Source organism: Antedon bifida, chromosome 3 (assembly GCF_963402885.1).
Source record: "Antedon bifida chromosome 3, ecAntBifi1.1, whole genome shotgun sequence".
Lineage (NCBI taxonomy): Eukaryota > Metazoa > Echinodermata > Crinoidea > Comatulida > Antedonidae > Antedon > Antedon bifida.
The window spans coordinates 5,407,440-5,432,113 of NC_136228.1; the positions used below are offsets into that span (position 1 = coordinate 5,407,440).

Consider the following 24,674-nt stretch of genomic DNA (forward strand, 5'->3'; position numbering starts at 1 on the left):
CTATATATTTAACTATCCCGAGCCGGCTTCAGTAATCTGCAGGCAATCAATCCACTTGAGCGAGCAACAATGTTATCATTTTAACATCCTAAATACAATTTGGATTTATGAATGGAAAGAGCTTAATGATGCGTGAAGCTTGCGAAATGTTAATATGATTAATTTTGCTGGTAGTGTATTGGGCCTATTGTATAATTTACTTCCTTGGCTAAACGAAAATACATTTTAAAATTAAATTTTAAATAATAATGCTTGAATGTATATTTATGACTAATTAATAAATAATTTAATTACCAAAATGTATTTTAAATTAGTTTTCATAATCATACATATGTTACTGTTTGTTGTTAACAATGAAAATATTGTCTGAGTGAGATTGAGCCAAATTTAGTGACGAAGTATGACGTTGCAGTAGTGGAGTGGGTGCTAACTAGTATTTCAAAGAGAAATGGAATGCCAAAAATGTCTTTAACACGCCGCCGCTAACAAGGGAGGAGTCTATGCGTCGCTGTTAAACCATGTGCTGCTATACAATGGCTCTTATGCGCTAGGAACATGTTAGGTCTATAAAATGTACTATACTATTTTACGAAACTATAAACATAGGATGGGTTGTTATGATATGGGGCGTGTTTATGAATACATTTTCAAAAGAACCGTAAGACTATGTGTACGTTATCGGGTTATATTTATTTTTTCACAATACTGTAATTGCCGGTGGTTAAGTTGAAACTCGAGGAAAACATCCAAATAGATAGGCCAATGCGAACGTGACATGACCTCGCTAATAAAACGTGTTGAGTAGCGAGTTATACAGAACGTAATGGAATTCTGTACCGTGTCCTGTGATGTACAGTATTTGATATAATTTTTATTTTTTATTAATATACATTATTATCAATATATTATTAATACTAGTGTAGGCTAGGCTAGGCATTCGGCAAGCTAGGCCTACGTGTATTGTATATACAATTACAAAAAAGACGTCAGCTCTGTACAGGCTCGTCGAACGGTCCAAGTTTTTTTTCTCGCGCAAAGATTGTAATTGTAAACATCGGATCGGAACATGCGGCACATGGTGTGGGCGGATCACCTTATCAGGCGGGTAAGGGAAGTCACGAATGTGTCAGCGAATTGTCATTCTTCAAAGAAAACGCAGCTTTTGAATAAACCGCCTTAATTAGGATAGCGCGTGTTAACTGTTTATTTATTGTAAATCCAATTAGTTTTTGCTTTTCTATTGTTTAAAGATCCTCAAAATACTGTCGATTTAGTATCGACGCATTGTCTAAATACTATTGAATTACTGTCGGTAACTAACTGCAAGATCGACGTCGAACTTTTTTCCAGCGGGAAGGGCAATCACAATAAAAGTCTGTTGTGCTCGTAGCAGTGCAAACACCTCCATTGCACATATTGGGAGAGCAGGGGTCATCTGCAATAATAACATTAAATATCGGTAACATATTATAGGCATGTGTTAAAATTGATAATATTTTATTTGTTGTTACATTATAATTATAGGCACTGATGTTTTGAAATGATGATGATGTGTCAAATCACAGTACTTTCGTTGCACTATGTGCTTAGGTTGCTCCTATGTGCTTAGGTTGCGCTTACGTGCTTAGGTTGCGCTTACGTGCTTAGGTTGCGCTTACGTGCTTAGGTTGCGCTTACGTGCTTAGGTTGCGCTTAGGTTACGCTTACGGGCTTAGGTTGCCTTTAAGTTAGAAGTAAGCGTTAGCAGCACTTTTTAAGCAAAAGATTACATATTCAACAAATTGCATAAAAAAAGTTAATCATTACATACTTTGGTAACATATGTTTCCAGTGTAACCGGTCCCAGCACAATTACACATAAAGCTGTAGTCTGTTGAGTTGTAGCTACAAACCCCATTGTTGTTACAAGGACTTGGTGAACACGGGTCATCTAAATACAAAATAAAATATTTCATTATATGTTAGGAAATTATATTTTGTATTAAGAAATGGTAGACCTATTATGCATGTTCTTACAACATTAATTTTGAGGACGAATCAAAATATATACATTAACATCAATTACAGAAGATATACCGTATTCGTAATTGTGAATATTCTGTAAAGGTTACTTTACCACTGACGCAACACAAAAACGTAAGCAAAACACATGCCTTGACCAATCACAAGCGATATTTCGGATGATCATCGTGTCGTGATTGGTCAAATTACTCCCACAGAGCTTACAGGTACGTCATTACATTGCTTCAACGTGGAAACCAAGGTTAAAGCTTTGTCTGCACTATTAAACTTTATGTGACAAGAAAATGTGATGTGCCCATATATGGACATGATGATGATACCATATTGGGCAAACTAGTTTGATAGTGTAGACAGAGATTGATATAGGACAATGTAGGCATTGCAGTTTGTTTTAGCTACTGTATTATGTTAAAATAAATTGTCAAAAGGTTTATGTAAACATTAAGATTTTATTGCATTACAAATATATAAAAGAAAAAGACAAACTTACCAATTTCGCAGTCTGTGCCAATATAACCTGTTCCAGAGCATAGACATTCATAAGTTGAGAAATCCGCTGCCGTTATGTTACACACTCCATTATTGATGCAAGGATTTGGTGAACACGCATTTGCTAAAATGACGAAATGAATAACAACATGAAACAGATAGTAAAATAGCAATAAGAAGTACAATGTACAAAACAAAATAATCCTTTATTGTTCGTGATGGGCGCTATTTTTGCTAAATGCCGAATCGGGTAGGAATTTTCCTTCCTCGTTGATTGATTGTTTAATATATATAATTTTTTATATATTTTAAAAAACATTTTTTTTATTTATTCAATGTTCTGCCATATACAATACAAAGAAGACAAAACAATTATAAAAGGGGGCAAGGAAAGACCAAACAGGTGCTAAACACCTATGCTAGTTGGTCAACCCAGAACATACAGAGCACAGAAAGAAAGAGAAAAATAAATAAATAATATTACGTTCTACAATATATAATGTTGATTATTACTGTACAATCTGACAATTTAAAATAGAAATGTCGTTGTCAATGGAAGTCCGGATTCACATTATGAAATGATTTAGAATGATTGCTTATTTTCCTAAAGCTCTGGCTACACTATCAAATTAGTTTGACAAAAAAAAGTGTGATGTGCCCAAATAATATGGTAGTCATATTCCTACTTATGGTACTAATATGACATCATCATGTCCATATATGGGCACATTACATTTTGTTGTCACATAAAGTGTGATAGTGTAGACAGAGCTGAAGTCTATTATATTTTATTTCGTTTTGTTATAGTTGTAAACACTTACGTAATGTACAGTTTTCTCCTAGGTGACCCGTTCCACCACAGTCGCATGTATACGTGTTTGTTGATGAATTATACGTACAAACCCCATGATTTTGACATGGGCGTTCTTCACACAAATCGTCTTGTGCTACGACTGCTGCTGCAAAAAGAAGTTTGGTGTACACGCATATGCTAACATAAATGAATAACAATGTGAAACAAAAAAAATAATTAAAAGAATAAGAATTTTAATGTTCAAAACAAAATCCTTTCTTCGATGAGCTCTCTATGATCTTTTTGGTAATTGCCGAATGAGGGAGGACTTTCTCTTTCTCGTTGATTATTAATCATTTATTTAAACATGAATTGTCGTTGTCAACGAAATATTATAAATCCGGATTTATATGAAATGACTTACGCAATGTACAGTTTTCTCCTTTAAAGCCAGGTAGACGTAATTACTCCACTGTCGCTTGCACTAAACGATGTGCTAGCTCATCAGGGGAAAACCCTCGTAATTACTCTGCATAACTCCGAATTTTACGATATATCGGTCGCGTTCGAAATCAGTCGCGTTTAATTTTGGTCATGATATGATCTAAATTATTTTTACTTTGGTCAATGAATATTTATTAATAAAAATTAAATTGTTTTTATTTTTTATTTTACAGGTCTAGGAGAAAGATATGTGCCTTCAAAAATGACAATTTGTAAAAATAGTTTAAGATAATATTATTCGGCATATGTCATTTAACAGTACAGGTACATAAATATTTAAATGTGAAATTTTATAGGAATCGTAGGCTACGTCTGTGTCTTTTATTTTATATGCAACAAACTACACAAAACAATTTGCAGTATTAATAAACATTCAGTTTACTATTATTAGTATTAAAGTGAACATTTTGATTAATAAGCTTGGAAAGGCAATCCCATCATAATATCCATTATAAAATTGCATCATATCACCACCAAATATGTCGTAAAAATTATAACATGTGTGTGTGTATTCGACGTACGTCCGTGTATGTATTATTCTGTGACTCTTTACTGTCTTGTTTAATAATTTAAAATTAAATAAACACCCGATATGAGAATATTTATTAGGTATGACAATTGGATTGTTTTATAACCAAAAGGGTTGAAAGGAATTTCTTCAGGTAGGCCTACAGAAGTTGACACATAAGAATGGTGGATCTTCAATTAGACCCTAAAAATAAACATTTTAACATTGGTTTCATTTATGTACTCGATTATGCTCATTAAATCCAATTTTGGGGTATCTTGAGCGCCCCTCCCTTGAGTTGGTACAGGGGCGGGAACTTAAAAACGGCCGTTTGATGGTCCCTGAACCCTATTTGACATATTCTATGCCTCAGACCTTTTGTACCTGCAATGCTAAACAAATCTTAATGGGCTCCCGGACTTATAGGCCTATATAGGGAATAATTCATGTTAATGTTTTGTCTGAAAGTATAATCTTAGACTAACAATCATGAAACATGTATGTCATTTGTCAAATTCTTAATTTTTACGTAATTAGTTTAGTAGCTCATCTACTTTTTTAGTAGGGCATAATAATGAATAACTAGGCTAGGCCTACTACTTGGTCTACTAGCCTATCGGAATCGGAAAACCAATGTGGGTTGGTTTGGGTACGGATTAACCAGGGTACACCAACTAGGCCTACTAGAACACATAGGCTGGGTGGTGGTTACGCATTCTGTCCTATTCTAGCTAATCTTACTAGGCCTAGTAGGCCTTGGCTATACCCAGTCCGGCTACAATGGTCTATTCTGTTTTATAGGTTATAGCTGGGTTCAAATCTGAGTTGGAACGGCTTTTTTTCACCAGCTCATATATACATAATAATAATAATAATTGCATTTATATTATTATATATTATTCAAAGGCAAATTACTGAAAAAATGACAATGCTGTGGGTATCAGTGGCTGGATTTCAATGGAGATACAAAAAAAAAAGCGAAAAGCTAAATCAAAACGATAAGTAAAACAGCCAGAAAAGTTAGCAGAGCTTTCAGGCAACACTAGCCCTTCATCAGTGTATTATTATACAGATATTGCCTGCTTAGAGGTGAAATATAAGATTTGACATCCCCGAGGGAATGATATTATGTTCGAGGGAATATATATATCCCGAAGCGGCAGCTGAGGGATATATAATTCCCCGAGAACATAACATCATCCCGAGGGGATGTTAAATCTTATATTTTACCGATATAAAAGGCGATATCTGTTATATTATATAGCCAAGAACAAGTCTGCTGGGTTGGGTGAAGCTAGGCTAGGCCTCCTATTCTATAGTATTTGTATTGTATGTAAACAAGCCTCCTGCCTAGACACCTTACCTTGCGAAGAATAATATACAGATAATTACTAATTAATAATTCCTTGGCAATAAAATATTCACTTAGGCCTAGGTCGTTTAAATTAACAGAAGAATTTCCATCAATAAGCCTATTAATAATAATATTATAATCAGGTAGGCCGAATAAACAATTCATCGTCTTCTCTTCGAGGAGCCGAATCACCGGATGTTCAGCGCGTACTAATTACTAGGTTACTACCGTGAGTATTGACCAATCACAAACGGTGTTTCATCACATTTAGGGAGGACTAATAACAAATGAGGGCGCTATGTATGCATAGTTTAAATAGTTTAGATGAATAATTTCTTCAAGCAAGCTGCGTGGCGCAACGGTGGAAGCGTTGTCTTGCGATGGAGTGACAATTCCACCCGAGTTCAAATCCAGTAGATGACTTTTGTTTATTTATCGGCAAACGCGAGTGTTGCCACACGAAAATTACACAGTCAATATCATCGAACTCGAGAATGTATATGTTTAATGACAGGGGACACGATAATTACGCGAAAATTAATCGGTCAATATTATCGTTCTCGAGGATATATACGATTTACGATCCTCGCAGCGGTAGTCATGTGACGCAGTTTCAACCAATCACGTTCACGTATTTACATAGGCTATGTAATATTATATATTATTATATATAATTATAGTATAAGTATCCTTGTTATATTTTGCAATATTTCCTTAATCAACAATGTGTCATTCACTACTGACTCAAAATAGTGAATAACACCCTGTGGTTAAGGCTTTGTTTGCTTTTATGCTTATTTCCTCCAACATATAGAGTATGTAGTGCTTCCAATTTGCTTTTATGCCTATTAATTGTTGCATAAAGTATCAAATTTAGCCTACTGTAAATACTGGAATGATCACCCCAAAGAAACAGAAATGTAAAGCTCTTATGTATACAATAATTTGAAGCTCCTGCCTGTGTATTTGTAATTAGTATAGCCACAAAATAAATAATCAGTTTAAAATTGATTATTTCTACTAAATAACATAAAAAGCATCAATTATGATGATGATGATTTGTACGTAGGCCTATAACATACCAGTCTTGCCTTATTGGGCCACCTGTTAAAATGTAAATAAATAAATATGAAATAAACTAACTAAATGTAATTGATAATTGTGATTTTTGTTTCAAATTCAAAACAAAAGGTTCAATTTAATTAATTGTTGTGAAACACTTAAAATGAAGAAATCTGTTAGATTTGATATGAGATGATTTTCAATATTTTAGAAAATGTTTTCTTTTTCATTTAACAATTATATATTTCACAGCTAGAAAAAAAGTACTAATTACGGAGTTCTATATTCATAACTGTTGAATTTCAACCCGATACATGGTACCTGGCAACAGTCGTTCATGTAGAATCGGTTGGATATTGCCATTGTACTTACCATTTGTAAAAGCAATAATGAAGAAAACTAACAAAATGGTCGTAGGTCTAAATCCATTAAAAAGGCATGATGATATCAGCGTCTTCATGTCACACTTCATAAATGTAAAATTCCACCAGAATATTTCAGTTTTCAGTTATCAATTTCCCATAAATTGTTGTTCATTTCCTGAAAAAAGTTGATGGAAAAGAAATGATTTATTTGAAGCGCGCGTCTAAAAGGTGTTGATGTCATTTAACTTGATATCAAATCAAATAATTATATTCCTTAAAACACGGTTAAAACCGTCTTATACCCTTTGAGAGGCAGCGTACCTGAATGTCAAATTACGACTATACTTATAAATTCCCGTGCATTTCATTTCAAATTTTGATAACAATTGGTGCATAGAGGCAGTAAGTAATCTAGAAAAAAAAAGGGTTTTGCTTCATTAATCAACGGTTGCTTAAATAAGCATAAAAGACATGTTCAATTTTCCTTTGAAAAGTGTCTACTACCTCACTCTTTGAATGTGCATCACAAAGGAAGGGCGAGTACAAGTAGTGACCAGGATTTGTAAAGGGGGGGGGGGGGGGAGGGAAGGATGCTGAGTGCCTAACTTAAAGATATATCCTGCCACTGAATAAATGTATTTTTGTTGAACATGCCATTTTAATGTCCAAATCTATATATAAATTATGGTTAATTCTGACATAGGCGAGCACAATGGAAAAACTTTGGGATAAATCTCCACCTTGGATACCTACCTTATTGACCTCAGATGTATCGCAAAACGTAGATTTGATAACATTAGTGTCCAGTATTACGCCATTTTTCCATTTTTCAATCCTAGGAAGATATTATAATGGGTTTTAAAACGAAATTTTCTGATTTCATCGGTAGATTTTAAACCGTACGTGGTAGAAGTAATTTCCGGGTTCACTGTAAATTCATGTGGTGAACCTTGCGACTTCCTGGTTTCAACTGTTTCAAATTAAATATACTGTATTCATAAAGAATTGGTGTATTAGAGGGATAATAATATAATAAAAAATTAATTTAAAAAAAATCCTCGGCCACTTTTTCTCCTGTGCTATAAACTTTATTAGCCTAAATTTGTAAACTTTTATTTCTATACAATAAACGGCTTCAAAAGAGATTTGAACCATCTACCTGATCATTTTCTAAAATATTGATGGGAGTGTTAGAGGCGACATTTGTATCCTAAATCTCACAAAAAAGGACATGGTACACTTCTTGATGAGGACAGAAAATGTACTGAAATTTCTATCAATATTGTTTAAAATCGAAAACGGATATCAATTGACGACACACAATTGACTGATGACCTAGTTCGAAGTAACTATTATTGACAGGCCCTAATTACTTTAACAATAACGATACAGGTGGACGATGGCAGGTACAGTATACCACAAGGTCCAAAGTGTTACTCTAAATCCATAAAGATACGTTAAATTGGAAGAAACTATTTTAAAAACCGTGGTCTGCAAAACAGCAAAACAAATTCTTCAACAAATGAGGATTATTGCTAATAACAACATGCTCTCACCAAGCCATAATTTGGCAAAAAGATATAAAATAAACAATGAAATAAACTATGAAAAGCATATGATTTAATTACATTTTCAATAGTTTTATTGACAATGACAGTTTATCTTTATCACACTACATCATGCTATAGACATCATAAACTAACCCATCCTTACATTCAGCCTCATATAAAATTTAAAGATCAACTATGCATACTCTATTATCAATACTTTTTTGCATTGTAGTAATATTTACCTCTTTCCAATACAGTACGGGATTTATAACTTTTGTGAAGACTATTATAAACACTTAATACATTGTGCGTGCATGATTCTGTTTGTTTCTCTAAACCATTGGAGCTCATTCTTCCAATGCCCATCCGTTTACCAGCGTTTACCAACCGGGTGGTATAGTCTAACGCACAACAAAACACCTAATTATTTTAAAACAAGACCATATACATGGCTGCAGTCGCATGCGCAAATTTTAGTTAGCGTTTACCGACTGACCTACCGTCTGACCTACCGACCGTTCTAAGATTTGAATTGTTTCCATTTTGTTTTGTAAATTAATGTTTTGTAATTTTAATGTATCTCTTCATTTATTAAGGCTTTTTGAATAAATTGAACTGTATTTATGTAATGTTTTAATTTAGTTCATCCAAACATCATCAGGATCACTTATTTGTCCTCAAAACATGTCTCTTCAAAATGTAATGTAATTCAACTGTAATAGAAATGTTCTATTTGGGTTGATGATTGGATGACATATTTTAAAAAATAACACAGTACACCTATATGAGTTGTTGATTTTGGAAGTAATTTTTTGCTGAACACATATTTGATATAATTTTTTGTTTTTATCAATCGAAAATTGCCGAAAATACATAATTTTAATATTTGTCTAAGCCCCGCCTCCGGTGATGTTCAGCGAAGCGCGTCCAAGCCCTGTGACGTCAAAGCAGTAACAACTCCTTTCTTGGGATCGCTTGCCTCCTGCATCCGTGCGCTCTACACACATTATATACACAGTACTTTTGTATTCGATATTTATCGTGTTGAAAGAGATGGATTCTATACAGCCGTATCAATTTGAGCCACTAGCAAGTGAAGAAGCTGAGAGTGCTAGTACTGTAGTATTGCAGAAGATGCATTATTAATCGACAAACAGAAGAGACTGAAAAATACGGAATGGTAAGTTATGATTTTAAATTAGAATAGAAAGGCCAGCCCCCCCAATCCCATAGGTAGTCTAGGCCTACTAGGCTAAGGCTGCCTTACTTTTGATTAGAGCCGGGCCTAGCTAAATAGGTCAGCCTAGGCCCTCGTTAAGAAGTAATTTGTGACTTTTTAACCCTATTTCTACAGTACAACGAATCTAATCGGTTTTAAATGTGTTGAAATGGTTTCCGAAATGACGACTACTAGCCTATCAAGCAACACATTCTATCCTTATATTGTAATGGGATAAAGCCATTGTACAATAAAGGCTAGTAGTACTGTAGTAGCTATTATCTTGCATCTTTTAAAGGCCAGCCTAAATATTTATTAGTATATGAGAATTAGAGCAAGACTCGGCACTCTTTGTATCAAGTATCAGCGTGTAATAGGGATCATGTATGAAACGCTGACTGTACCCAACATTCATAGCATTATATAGCTCATGAATATTCATAAATCCATTTTTACTTTGAATATCTGGTGGGCATTGAGGAATTAAATATCCATCTGAATTTGTTGGTAGTCGCTTTAAGAATCTTGACTTAGCTTCACTTTTTGGTGTATCTTCTGATTCTGGTGCATCTTCTGGTTTTGTTTTTTCTGCCATTATGACTACTGGTATTTTATCTAAAGATGAGTTGGTTACGTCTTGATTTGTACTATTCTGAGGTTTTGTAGAGCTGCTGGAAATACAAAAGCAAATATTAAATTATTGAATTGAATTGAATCTCTTTAAGAATCTTGACTTAGCTTCACTTCATGGCATATCTTCTGTATGGTCTATATCTTAAGTATTAAAATAAATATTCATCGACCAAAGTAAAACTAATCTAGATATAACGTCATTTTATCATGACCAAACACGACCGATTTCGAATGCGGCCGACATTCGTAGTGACTCCAGCGGCGTTTCCTCTTCGTGAGCTAGCGCGTCATTTATAGTGCGACCGCAGAGTAATTACGTCGGGGCTTCCGCTCTCTGCTGGAGATCGAGCGTTTGCCGATCGATCTAGTGTGGCTACACGACAGGGCTTCCTCTTTTTATGCCTAACCGTTCCGTGTTATTTGTGTTAAAATTGTGAAAGAATATCATTGTGTAATAATTTTATGCCCTTGTAAACTAATTTAAAGTTTAGGGGCGACTTTGCGTTGGGGCGACCTTGCGATGGGGCAACTTTGCATTGGGGCGACTTTGCGATAGGACGACATTGCGATAGGACGACATTGCGATGGTGCGACTTTAAGTTTGCGATGGTGCGACTTTGCGATAGGACGACATTGCGATGGGCCGACTTTGTTTTGGGGTGACTGCAGGAGCGATGGCGACTTGACTAGCATCCCGTGTCTGTATAGCCCTACCTCCTCTCTCGCCGGGGCCTAGGGCCTACAGTAGATCATATAGATAGTCACCTAGCTAGGCCTAGGCTGTAGGCCTAGCCTAGCTAGAGATCACTACATAGGCCTACAGCCTACAGGCCTTTTTTTTTTAGGCTAGACGTCTATGCTGCTGATTTGAATACTAACGATCCACTAACTACATTTCATATATTTGCTAGGCCTATATTCATTTAAATTTTTACGTTTTAAATAGAGGCTTACCTTCCTACCTTTATCCCACGGTCATCATTTCAATAAAATTTGTCAGCACTGCACTTTACCACCATGCCACCGGCGGTAAACTCCCGCAAGACGCCCTCTATAAATTGTAATTGCATAACTATTAACCAATCAGCAGACTTTATTTGACAACGTTTCCAGTTTATTCATCATATACTATAGTTAGACTTGTTGCTAACTTATTTACATCAGAGGCTGTGTTGCAGCCAAATCAAAATTATTGGTTTAATTAACATTAATAAAGTGTGCATGATCAGTCATTACCAAACAACCAGATGCCCAATCACATTGCAACAATTTGTCCTTCAGGTCAAAGGTTAAAAATTATCGCATTTATCCGATAATTATCTAATTTAAATGAGATATAATTATCGAAATAATTTTTCTTATTTGAATTGGTTAAACGCCGTTTCCACAGGCAATTTATTGGTTAATTATTATCGGTTAATTTTTGGCTGCGGGAACGCTCGAATAGACAACTATTATAACAAATAGATGCCTAGAATTATGATTGCAATTTTACTGGTTGTACTTGTTTTTCTTCTGCTTGTTTTTCTTCTGCTTGTACAATGGTCACATTTAAATGTATTGTACTGTAGTTAGTTGGGCTGTTAGTCCGCCATTGTATCTACAATATTTTCATATTGAATTATTATAGAGAAATTCCTCCTACCAAATCATTTGCGAAATAGATTAGATAGATTTATTCCCAAACTAATAACGTATACACAATCAAACACACAAGCCTAACAATTATTGCAAATAATATTTTATTTCACTATAACAAAAGTGATTGTCTGAATAATAGTTTAGTTTGCATAGACTATATAAATATATATTTTACCCGTTAACCACGCTGTCTAAAGTAAGCAAGCATGTTGCCTACACATTATTAACACTACGTTTATTATGATTCATATTATGTATGCTTTTGCATACAAACCGAAACACTTCAAAAATTCAACCAGAATAGGTGGTTTACTATTGGTTTAGCCTTCTAACACTTTATATTTGAGTTTCCTACTTCTTTAAATTAAGAAAAAAATATTGTTATTTAATAAATCTTAGCGTATACAAATTATTATTATTACTATCTAACAGTTTTTTGTTCGTTTGTTGTAATTATGATTGTTAATTGTTAATTATTCATTGTTATGATAGTTATTCTTGCTTACGAATGTCCTTCTTTTATATTATAATAATTTAGGAAATATGTCTTATATATCATTTAGATGCTAATTTGATTAGCTAAATAAGTACACCTTGTCACCATATTATTTATATTTTTTGTTGACAATATATCAAGGAAGATTTCTTTGGTAATAATCTCCAGAAAAGCCAAAATAATATTTTTCACACAGTGTATGCAATAGTATTTATTTTAGTACTGGTAAAATGAACTATTTTTACATATAAAACCCCTAGTCTTTACATATAAAAATTCCTATTTTGTTTGTATATTACATATAAATATCTATTTTATATATAAAAAACTACATGATTATTTATATTTTTGTATATACTTGATTTCATTCATATTAGTTTTCAGTCATTCCTGCAAAAAAATAAAAATTAGTTTAGTTTCACAATATTTCCAAATTGTTTAAATGAAAACTGAAAAAAAAAGCCCAAATAAAAAGCACAATTATAAAAACAACATTTATTCTGTTTTTTAAATGTCTTTAAAAAGATATATTTTCTGATACTGTCATTTATTTTTTGCATTAAAATAGAATAAACTAACCTTTAATTGTTGGCATTATAGTTGCGTGTAAATCCACGGTTATAATAAGACTGTGACTGTAAAAAAATAGAAATAAATAAAATGTATGACAACAAATATTGAGATGGCCCACACAAGATGAGGGCGACAAACAAACATATGAGAACAGATGTTAATAGTAGTTCAATTACTATTACAATTTGAAATGATAAAGATAAGGAAATCAGTGGGAATGAGAAAAAGCTGCCTCAACTGAGATTTGAACCCGGAACCGTCTGCTTGATATGCAGATGTCCTAACCATTACACCACTGGGCCTTTCATGGAATTGTTCAAATTCGATTGGATATCCAATCAATTAATATTATTTACCAATTATTTTAAAGTTTTGATAAGCTTCAGTGGGAAAGGCAAAGTATATTTGTATACAAATATATTTTTTTCAAATTCTTATTGATATTTCAACTGAGATCCAGCAACAGTTACAGATTGTTTTTATATAAATTGAGATCCACTTTCTGCTTGTATGTTGCTAGGTCAATTGAGAGCTGTTACCTAGAGCATTGCTATAGATCCACTCTCCTGTTATTCTTAAAGCAGCTCTGTCTACACTATCAAACTTTATGCGACAACAAAATGTAATGTTCCCATATATGGACAAGAAGATGCACATCACACCTTTTTTGTAAAACTAGTTTGATTGTGTGGACAGAGCCTCAGATTAAAAAATAATACATACTAGTTCTTCTTCCTCGGCTCCAGTTGCTATATATGGTCGTACAAAGTCATTGTAGTAGGAACTTGGAGAACCTTCGGACATGCTCATTCTGCTACCACTCATTCTCTGAAAAGTAACAAAATTAAAAGTTAATAACACTTGTATTATTTGATATAAACACCAAATCAACGAGTCAATATTATGGATTTATATCACAGGATAGGACTCATATTAGTGAGTGCATGGCCAATCTATAGAATGCACTATAATAATTACATCCAAACATAGAGGAAAAATGTTCCAAATAGGTACCTAGTAGTACAAGCTAAAAAGAGGTTTTAGTATATCACTAAAAATCAGGAGAAATTGTACTTCAAGTTCTGTCTACATTATCAAACATTATGTGGCAAAAAAATGTCATGAGCCTATATATTGTATGGATACAATAATTTCATATCACCACCATATTATTTGGGAACATCAAAGTTTTTTTTGTCAAACTAGTTTGATAGTGTAGACAGAGCTTTATCATGATCAAGATTGACACCTCAGCCCACTAGAATTAATGGCTATTTCAAGAAAGTTCTCTTAATGGATTGTTCCATTATTAGTGAGAGGGAGTGTTTTGCTTTAAACAGGAAATAGGAGATTACTCTGAGTATCCAAGAACTCCCGCGAATTGTGAGGTGTGTACTAACCTCAATCCTTGGAGCATTCCTTATAACATTAGCCATATGTCGCATTCGACTCTCCTCACTACTTGTTACGCTCTCCGTTTCATAGAAGCTATCTACATCATCGTATTTCACGCCCAAAGGATTGTGTACAACCCTACTGGCATATATTCCAGGTGGTGTGGGATATTTGGAGAATGGTCTTGCGTGAAGATGTCTTCTTCTACGAAGCGCAGCACCCATAATGCATAACATTAGCACTAACACAAAGAGGAACACCGCAATTGCTGATGCCACAATTATAATAATCACAACAGTATCTGATAAGATAAAAAACAGTAAATAATAAATTAGAAATAGAATTCCTTAAAAATGATTAAATATGTCCTATATTATCTATGTATGTGTTTCCATTGTTGTTTTTGCTTGCTTTCTTTTTGTAAGAGGATTCCATTGGAAATAAGTTTCACATTAGGACTTTCTATGCTGCATCTCAGCTTACTGTTCTTATTCAAATGTTATTGTAGTGTTTTACTATGTTTTAAATAATCGTTGTATATATTTGAGATGCAAACAAATCAAATGAATAAATTAAATAATTCAAAGTTCATACCTATTCCACCATCTGGTGCTGAAAAAAAGGAGGAATTATTAAATATTGTAAAAAATATATTAGTACTGTACTTCATAATATGTATATGCATTTAGTATGCTGAATATGTGGTGAATATAAGGTTCTAAAAATGCACTACTAATAATGATAATTTAAAGGTCATACCTTCTGTTGTTGGTACTGGAAAAAGAAAGGAAAAATAAAATTATTCTTACAAAATAATAATATTTTACATTGAATATATAATATATGTATATAATATTATATATAATATAATAAAATTATTCTCAGTAAATAATAGAAGCAAAAAACATTATGAATTGTGATTGAAATATAAAAAAAAGCACAACAATAATTTATGTTATCAGTCTCAAAAACCTTCTGCTGTATTTGGGAAATTGTTATGGTCCCAATATTTGTTATGTTAACATCAGTAAAAGAGATCTATAAATGCTAATGATGATGATAATTAAAATGTCATACCTTCTGTTGTTGTTGGTACTGGAAAAGGAAAGGAAAAAATAAAAATTATTCTTTTACTTTTTAATATAATATTATTTTAGATTGATTATCATTGAAATAAAAATTATTTACAAGAAATAATAGAAGCAAAAAACATTATAGATTGTGATTGAAATATAAAAGAAGCACAATGTTATTAATCTCAAAAACATTCTGCTGTATTTGGGAAATGGTCTCAATATTTGTTATGGTATGAAACATTAAAAAAGGGACTCAATATACTACATTTTACTATATCTTTGGTCACCACTCTTTCTCAACATAAATGTCAGATTTCTCAACTTTTAAAAATGAATCTCAGTAGTCTTAAGCTCTGTCTACACTATCAAACTAGATTGACAAAAAAGTGTGATGTGCCCCAACATGGTAGTGATATGCCCACTTATGGTAGTGATATAACATCATCATATCCATGGGCACACCACATTTTTTTGTCACATAAAGTTTGATAGTGTAGACAGAGCTTTAAAGATCATTTTTCTGAATGTACAGTGCATTGTGTTACGGAAATGTACTCACCTGAATCTACTGTTATGCTTGATATTTCAACATTTAAAAGAACACCATCAGCAGATGTAGGCAGGCCTTCCTCGGCAGCAGTCTTCAACTCTTCTTCTACCATAGTGGCCGATACATCAGTGCTCGTCACAAAGCCTACATTGGCTTCTGCTATAATGCTTCCATCTGTCAAACTTGTCACTTCACAGTTTACATAGTCATTAAATGCAGTGTTCAGGGCATATCCAATCTTTAAATGAAACGAAAAAGATTGTTTCACAGGTTATGTGTTGAGACAGTCTAAGTAAACTATTATTTATATTTTAATATAGAATCCAGTTATATGTATGTCAATTCAAAATTCTTAGAGAAAGTAAAAAATAATCAATCTTAACTGGATTTAATTCAGTGTACAGGGCAGTTTTTAAGTGTAGTTTAAATCAAGGAAGAGTGAATTTGACTCTTCCTTGATTAAAACCTTTAGTACAAATTCTGGTCATTATCCCACCACACCAACTCCTCTCAGGAGGCCATTAAAATGTGGTCTTTTTGATACTCCATTAGCGCACAACCCCTCTCCACCACACACACCCCGTCCCACAATAAATACACATGCACACAGAAGAAAGAGAGAAAAAGATAGAAGGAGAAGAAAAAGGAGAAGAAGAAATTCTTTTTACTTACGGCTGAGCATGCATATCCAGCAATTTGAATGTATCTGTCTGAGGTTTCATCTGCAAGGCTGTTATCAAATACCGCTTCATCTTCATTGCCATCAATACCAACAATTGTAATGGTCACTTCGTAGATCACTCCAGGAGCTAATAGTACAGAAAAAGCAATTAATATACTACTGAAAAATAGGACCCTCAAAGGAGCTATGTACGTAATGATAACACACCATAATTGTGGATACTCTATGAGTGAGATATTTCAACAATATGCCATTAAGAGAGGTTAGCCTTCAATCATATACATAACTTGATCCTTGAAATAAAGTTAATAGTCCATAATTAACGAATACAACATTAATATTAGTGATGGGTATTCGTACTTTCTTTTGCAACCTGGTATCTAGTAAACCAAATAGTGTTAGTTAGATGAGTTATGAAATAACATGTTAAATATTGTGATAAAGAATTATTATGTGCTGACACACTGCATTGTGGGAAGTAAATAATTTTTTTTGGAAAATATGCAGATATATAAATATGATAATATGAATTGAAATTTTTTAGTTATAATGATGCTTAATTAAACTTGGTTCCCACTTGGATGCAATGCAAAGACGTATCCGCAGCGCAAGAAATTTGACCAATCACAGGTGACAATTCGTATGGTCCATCACTGGCGTTGCATCACATTGTGGGAACTAAGCTTTATCAATCAAAACAGAAAGAGAAAAAACACCCAGTGAAAATGCTGAAATAGATAAATTTGCATATTATTGAATGTTAGTTGTTTAAAAGAAATTAATGTCAATGAGCAATGCTCGCAAACAACTGCAGGAATTCATTGCTGCAAAAAGATGAAATGGTAGACAAACAAGCACAAATGAACAAAGAGACAGTGAAACATTTTGATAACTTACCTGCCATAGCAATATATGCATTTATAGTTAAAATGTTTGAATAATATAGTCTCCACATTAAATATGGATTAATATGTGATGGGATATCTATTATAATTATGTATGAATTAAGGTGTTAAGGGTGAAATTTGTTAATACAAATTGATGATCAATGGATTAGGTTAATCTATTAAATCTTCCTGTCATATTAAAAGTGTATTTATATAACTGTAGCGATGTGATATCCATTATAATTATGTATGAATTAAGGTGTTAAGGGTGAAATTTGTTCATCCTAATGGATGATCAATGAATTAAGTTAATATATTAAACCTACCTGCCATAGAAATAGTGCATGTATATAGATAGTGCATTTATACATTAAAAAAAATCTACCTTGAGTTGTGGTACTTTGGGCTGTGGTACCCTGAGCTGTGGTATCCTGAGCTGTGGTATCCTGAGCTGTGGTACTTTGGGCTGTGGTACTTTGGGCTGTGGTACTTTGGGCTGTGGTACCTTGAGCTGTGGTACCCTGGGCTGTGGTACCCTGAGGTGTGGTACCTTGGGCTGTGGTACCCTGGGATGTGGTACGTTGGGCTGTGGTACCTTGAGCTGTGGTACCCTGGGCTGTGGTACCTTGAGCTGTGGTACTTTGGGCTGTGGTACCTTGGGCTGTGGTACTTTTGGATGTGGTACTTTGGGCTGTGGTACTTTGAGCTGTGGTACTTTGGGCTGTGGTACCCTGGGCTGTGGTACTCTGAGCTGTAAAGTGAAAAGTATGCATGACTTAAGAAGTGAAATACACTATTTTTCTTTCATTTTCTTTTAACAAAAAACAATGAACAACAATTTTTTTTAACTGTACCTGCGGTAGGTGTGGTGCTTGGAGATGTGGTGCTTGGAGGTGTGGTACTCTCAGATGTTGTACCATCAGCGGTAGTTGAATCGACAGACGTTTGTTCTTCTGTTGTTCCAGATGTTGTTGTGGCTATATCCATGCCTTACAATTAAAACAATATACAGTATTAATATCATCAAGTGGTGATTCATGAGTTTTGTTGTGTAAAGTAACTGTGACCTAGATATTAGATGCGCCACTGTCAATAGCACTCTTAAGGCTCTGTTTACACTATAACTAGCTTGACAAAAAGTGTGATGTGCCCAGATATGGTAGTAATATAACATCACCGTGTCCATATGTGGGCACATCGCATTTTTTGTCACATAAAGTTTGATAGTGTAGACAGAGCTTAAGACATCATCATTGCTAGCCTTTACTCTGTTCTCATCCACGTCATACCAATTTCCTGGGAAATCTAAAAGTAAAATGTAAATTAAAAAAGAAAAAGAGAAGTGGAGATATACATACCTACTACAACATTATTAGCAAACTGATTATCAGTGCCAATAGCCATATTGACAATGTCAGCCAGTTCTTCATCGGTCACCATTGTGCCAGCTTCGAAATCTACTCTAAATTGTATCATTAAACAGTCACACGTATCATTAGGAGTAACTGATAACACATGAGCATCAAGGAAGCTAGACATCAGGCTTGTGCTTGACAATAATTCTTCAAGCTGAATAAATAATAATTATATCATATTCATTATTCCTTAGTGTATGTTCTAATTCTAATATAAATTGATTTTTATATTGTTTGAAGGTCTTTATGGCGAAAACAAATGTTGATATAAAGTTTGCCGTACACCATGTATATTTAGTTCTGAAACAACGTTTTCATCAATATACTTTGATTGTCCTCAAGACTGAGAATGTTCTTATCTCATTCTTACTCCTGAGGACAATAAAATTATAATTGATTGAAATGTTGAGAAACCCATTAGTTCTTTTCAGAACAAAATATACATGGTGTACCTCAAATGGTTTACATCAACCAATTGATTTTTCTTCCAAAACATATTTTATGTTATACTGCAGGTAAGTCTAACCAAGTTTTAGAATTTTCAAGAAGTGGAAAGATTGAGGTCTGGTCATGGCAATGAAAAAAAAACATATACAAGAGAATCTTCGAAGCTTTTGAACAAAATATGTCAGAGGGATCGTATTTCCTCGCTCTCCACAAAGTTTTGACGGTTTCTAGGTCCAAGTGACAACCGACGACACATTAATTGACCTGACCAAGGTAGGTCATTGCAAATCAAAAGCTCCCTATTGAATGATTATTCAGTTACTCACATCTACAGCCAAAGCTTCTTTTCTTGCATCTGTTAACATTGAAGTAGCAGTTACTAATGAACCATCAATGTATTGGAAAGATAAGGTGACAGACGCAGTTACAGCTCCTAAAAAATGTATTTTCAAAATAATTAATATGGTTCATCATTAAGAACCTTAATTTCTTTACTTCACCGACAACACCACCAAAATCACACTATCATCAACATTTCCATTCCATCCCGCCCACCCTAGTATAAAACTCTGTCTACACTATCAAAGTTTTGACAAAAAAAGTGTGACGTATACAAGAGAATCTTCGAAGATGACATCATATCACTGCCATATTTGGATACAACCAATTTTTTTGTCAAACTAGTTTGATAGTGTAGATAGACCTTAAATTTGGGTAGGTTCCAGACATAATAAAACAACTTTAATAAGTAACCTTTGTTGAATGAATTAATATAGTACAAGTATTCATACAGACACCTACCTTCACAATCATTACCGATTCTTGTGAAACCATCTCCGCACATACAGCTGTAGGATCCAATTGAATTTGTACATACTTCATGTTCTCCAACACATACCGATGATGAATTAGTACATTCATCCACATCTAAATGTAATGTAATCAAGAGCAAGGTGATGAAATGTGAAGGATTAAATAATTATCCTGCATTGTTACATAATAAACTAAGTACAATATTACTAATATTGTACTATTGCAGTTTAAACTGTTTTCCGTTAGGGAATATATTTGTGTAAAGCAAACATTCCTAAGTTACGACTGGTTGTGCAATTGTTCACAAAAAGTAGATGCAAATATTAATATTTTGATTCCTGCGAATAAATTTGCTTAATGGACATCAGGCCTGAAACAAAATAAATGTATCAAAACAATTTATGTTTTTTATGCATGTAATTCATTTTATGTAGGTATTATGTGGAGAGTCTATCAACGGTAATTTTTATTTACAACTTTTAATTGATCTTGCCTAATTGAGTTACTTTTGTACATTTTCTATGTCTTACTGTGTACTGTATTTGAAATTTGGCAAAATAAATAATATGATAGCTTTATAGAAAAAATAAGCTGATTAATACCTGTACATGTGACGCCATTTCCTTCAAATCCAGCATCACATTGACACGTGAAATTTCCTTGTGTGTTATTACAAGTAGCTCTCTGATGACAGTTATCAATATTCAATGTACATTCATTAACATCTAAAATAACATTAACAACATTTATAGAAAATTAATAATGAAATAACAAACCCATCAATCAATCAATGCTTGGTTCAGTTAATCAATGAGCCTATGTGTCGTCGGTCTTCTTTAGCCCATTTAAGCTAAGTTATAACTAAGTAAGCTGATGACCTACTCACCAAAGTTAGTGATAACTGGCCAATGAAACTACCTGTAACTTACAAGAGTAAATAACTAAGTCTGAACAGGCCCATAGAGTCAAACAATCAGCAAGTCAACAAGTTTGTAAGTTAGTAATTAAAAGAATAAAACTTAACCAATACAAAATTAATTAGTAATGAAATGAACAAAATTGTATTCTTAAGCTATGTCTACACTATCAAACTAGTTTGACAAAAAATGTGTGATGTGTCCATGGTAGAGGTTCATTATTTTTGTCACAAAGTTTAATAGTGTAGACAGAGCTTTAGCATGGATATCCTACAAACCTGAACATTGGTTTGTTGTAGCAGTGCCATCAAGATCAATGTAACCATCAAGACAAGTACATCTAAATGAACCTGCTGTGTCTGTACACACTGCATACCCATCACAATTATCAGAATTCATATCACACTCATCAATATCTGAAAAAAAGAAACATTTATTGACAATATTAGCAACTGAAAGGAAAACTGTATTGAGTCTCAACATACAGTATTCATGTATATGTAAAAAGAAAATCTGATGAGATGTAAAATAGAATAATATTTGCAAAATATTGGAGATTACACAATTAAGCTCATGACTGCCTGCCTGCAGAAACTCATGTACATTCATTGTGGAATACAAAGGAAATAATTAAACAAAAACAGGGCAAAGACAAATTATATCACACTACAATAATCTTTTAATTGAGAAGTGTCGTTTTCACAAACTAGTTGTTATGATATCACTAGTTGTTATGGGTAACACTAAAATAGTCATCAACAAATTAATTTTGTGCTCTTTACATTTTCTGTTGATTGTTCAGCGTTTAGAGGCATGCTGCATTTTGTGCAATATAAATTTAACGTTATTATTATTATTATAATTATTATATTGCTGACTAGTTTCATCCTTCAGGATGTATTAAATTGGTTTGCAAGTATTGCAGATATGTGATTTGTCTTTGGTGGTGTGAATCATAGAGCGTTTAAAATCTTACTCATGCAGCTGAGGCCATCTCCAGTAAAACCATCATGACACATGCATTCATAGTCTCCATCGGTATTCTCACAATCAGCGTCAAAATGACACTCGTCAAGCGCCTCTAAGCATTCATTGATGTCGCTACAATTGCCGGCTTCTAGTCGGTAACCTTGGTTACATGTACACGTAAATGAACCTGGCATGTTTTCACACATTCCATTTGTAGGGCATCGGTCTTCCATTTCACATTCATCGATATCTAGCAAGAATTTTGATATACAAATTTATATTTTATTAAAATACAGATAGAACACCTGTTATGGGTGTTCCCCTAATAGGGTGCACATGAATAGGGGTTGCCCATATTTTTAAAACATTTATTGCCTCTCTATTGTTTCACAGGAAATATAATATATATATATACTCCTTAATAGGGGTGTCCCAAAAGAACCTAGAAATTGAAACTAGGGCTTAGAATTGGTGTAAACAGTGTAACTACAGTACAAATCTGTGTTATCTCTATTATTTATATATGTTATATTTAAAATATGTCACATATTTTCGAATATATTTGTAAAATTGGTTTTACCTAAGCATGTATCGTTGCTGTCTTTCATGTAGTTTTCCATACATGAACATGTGAAGCTACCGACAGTATTTTCACATGCTACGTTCTCACCAGGACATGCGGTTTCATCTTCACACTCAATGATATCTGTAAACATTAAATTTATATTTCAATCAATAGTATAAAGTACTACAATGTGACCAGGGAGGTATACCTCCCTGCTGTGACATTACAATATCATGTGAACATCATGAGTGTATAGACTGTGATTCACAAAATGTAAAATCTTTGTAACACACGTATGAAAGTATTTGCGTGTTTCATCGATATAATATCTCAGAACAAGACGGCAATCTTTATAGGTCTCACTGATGTCTGTATAGACTACAATGATACAACACACTAGCAGTAATACTTGTATATAAATATATCACTAATGAGTTTTTTGAATTACATTACACAATGACAAAGTAATGTTTGAAACTTTAAGATTCTGTGGAAGTCGGTTCTTTGTGCATTTACTTGTTGGCCTTAATCTGCGTTAACACTGAGCCCGTATTCATTGCATTTTGTTACATTTGTGAAATACTACAAGAGTGATATCTTTAATGATCTATCTTAACTGCAATGCTTTTTGTTCCGTAATGATTTCTGTCAATGATAATTACAATCTGTGATATTGATTTCAATACTGATAATGATGTTGGTTCTGGTGATAATGAAGATTTTAATACTACTGATAATAACGATCATACCAAAACAACTAGTGCCACTGCCTACAAATCCACTGTTACAGGCACATGTATAAGAGCCATCCGTGTTGGTGCAATTTGCATTGGAATGACAGTTGTTCACACCAGCACACTCATTGATGTCTGTAAAAAATATATTTGTATTATTTTTAATCATATTACTATTTAACATCAGTTGAATATCATGTTATTATAACAAAAGCTTCACACAGTATAACCAAAGAAGTTTAACAATTTTGAAAGGCATTGTAGGATAAAATACAGCTAATTTGTGGCGCCATTGTGAGCCATGGAGTAGCGCGCCCTCATCAAATTATAAAGTCAAAATCTGTATAGGTGATCTGCTATAATATAGGGGATAGAGTAATTGACTGAGCACTCTATAGGAAATAATAGTTTTGACTTCCTAGTTTGGAGAGGGTGCTGCTCCATGCTGTGAAATGGCGTCCCCCAGTTTGACCTTTTAACCCTGTACTTCCGATACTGTGTTTTGAATGCAAATTGAAGAACAGGAGATTCTTGTGTTATAAGTTCTTTGGTATAACCTTATGTTGTTAGTTTATAAGAGGCACTCTTCAAGTCAGCTGTACTGCTGTAGTACAGCTCTTGTAAAACAAAGTTGAATAATATACAGCGCTTGTAAAACAAATAAATAAATAATAAATTAAACTTGCATTCACACATGAAATACTGTACTTTTAATGTATTGGGAAAAAACACTACCTTCACAATCTGTAGATCCCTGTGTAAAACCATCATTACAGGAGCAGTTGAAACCGCCCTCAGTGTTGACGCATGTTGCATGGTCATGACAGTCATGTGATCCTTCCGCACATTCATCAATATCTGTATTTTGCACAAGACATAATAGTTCATTATGATGCCATATATAGCATATACGATACATTGCTTTAGGGGTTCTCAAAAACTTCAAGTGAGTTCTTGATCACAATTTTACAAATAATCTTTTGTTCAGATAAATAAACTTTATGTGACAGAAAAA

The 24,674-nt window shown here is 33.6% G+C and overlaps 2 protein-coding genes across 2 annotated transcripts in view; both read right to left on the bottom strand.

Annotated features, from left to right (window-relative positions):
- Positions 1–1,316: 1,316 nt before the first annotated feature.
- LOC144838092 (uncharacterized) lies at positions 1,317–7,354 on the bottom strand. The gene is made up of 5 exons (XM_078693451.1): positions 7,105–7,354; positions 3,333–3,470; positions 2,513–2,635; positions 1,811–1,930; positions 1,317–1,435 (listed from the first exon to the last, which is right to left on the bottom strand). The coding sequence occupies exons 1-5, from the start codon at positions 7,202–7,204 to the stop codon at positions 1,317–1,319; spliced, it is 600 nt and encodes a 199-aa protein (XP_078549577.1). The 5' UTR covers positions 7,205–7,354.
- Positions 7,355–12,156: 4,802 nt separating this feature from the next.
- The window catches only part of LOC144838093 (uncharacterized), a 29,527-nt gene continuing 17,009 nt past the window's right edge, over positions 12,157–24,674 (bottom strand). Inside the window, exons 32-51 of the mRNA XM_078693452.1 lie at positions 24,395–24,517; positions 23,675–23,794; positions 22,941–23,066; positions 22,368–22,610; positions 21,670–21,807; positions 21,077–21,199; positions 20,463–20,588; positions 19,988–20,094; positions 19,158–19,368; positions 18,654–18,788; positions 18,185–18,550; positions 16,903–17,039; positions 16,240–16,468; positions 15,682–15,699; positions 15,364–15,378; positions 15,199–15,216; positions 14,610–14,905; positions 13,933–14,037; positions 13,218–13,271; positions 12,157–13,027 (exon numbers count right to left, since the gene is read on the bottom strand). Of these exons, the coding sequence (XP_078549578.1) occupies positions 13,218–13,271; positions 13,933–14,037; positions 14,610–14,905; positions 15,199–15,216; positions 15,364–15,378; positions 15,682–15,699; positions 16,240–16,468; positions 16,903–17,039; positions 18,185–18,550; positions 18,654–18,788; positions 19,158–19,368; positions 19,988–20,094; positions 20,463–20,588; positions 21,077–21,199; positions 21,670–21,807; positions 22,368–22,610; positions 22,941–23,066; positions 23,675–23,794; positions 24,395–24,517 (2,690 nt within the window). The 3' untranslated portion in view covers positions 12,157–13,027. The remainder of the gene's footprint in view (positions 13,028–13,217; positions 13,272–13,932; positions 14,038–14,609; positions 14,906–15,198; positions 15,217–15,363; positions 15,379–15,681; positions 15,700–16,239; positions 16,469–16,902; positions 17,040–18,184; positions 18,551–18,653; positions 18,789–19,157; positions 19,369–19,987; positions 20,095–20,462; positions 20,589–21,076; positions 21,200–21,669; positions 21,808–22,367; positions 22,611–22,940; positions 23,067–23,674; positions 23,795–24,394; positions 24,518–24,674) is intronic.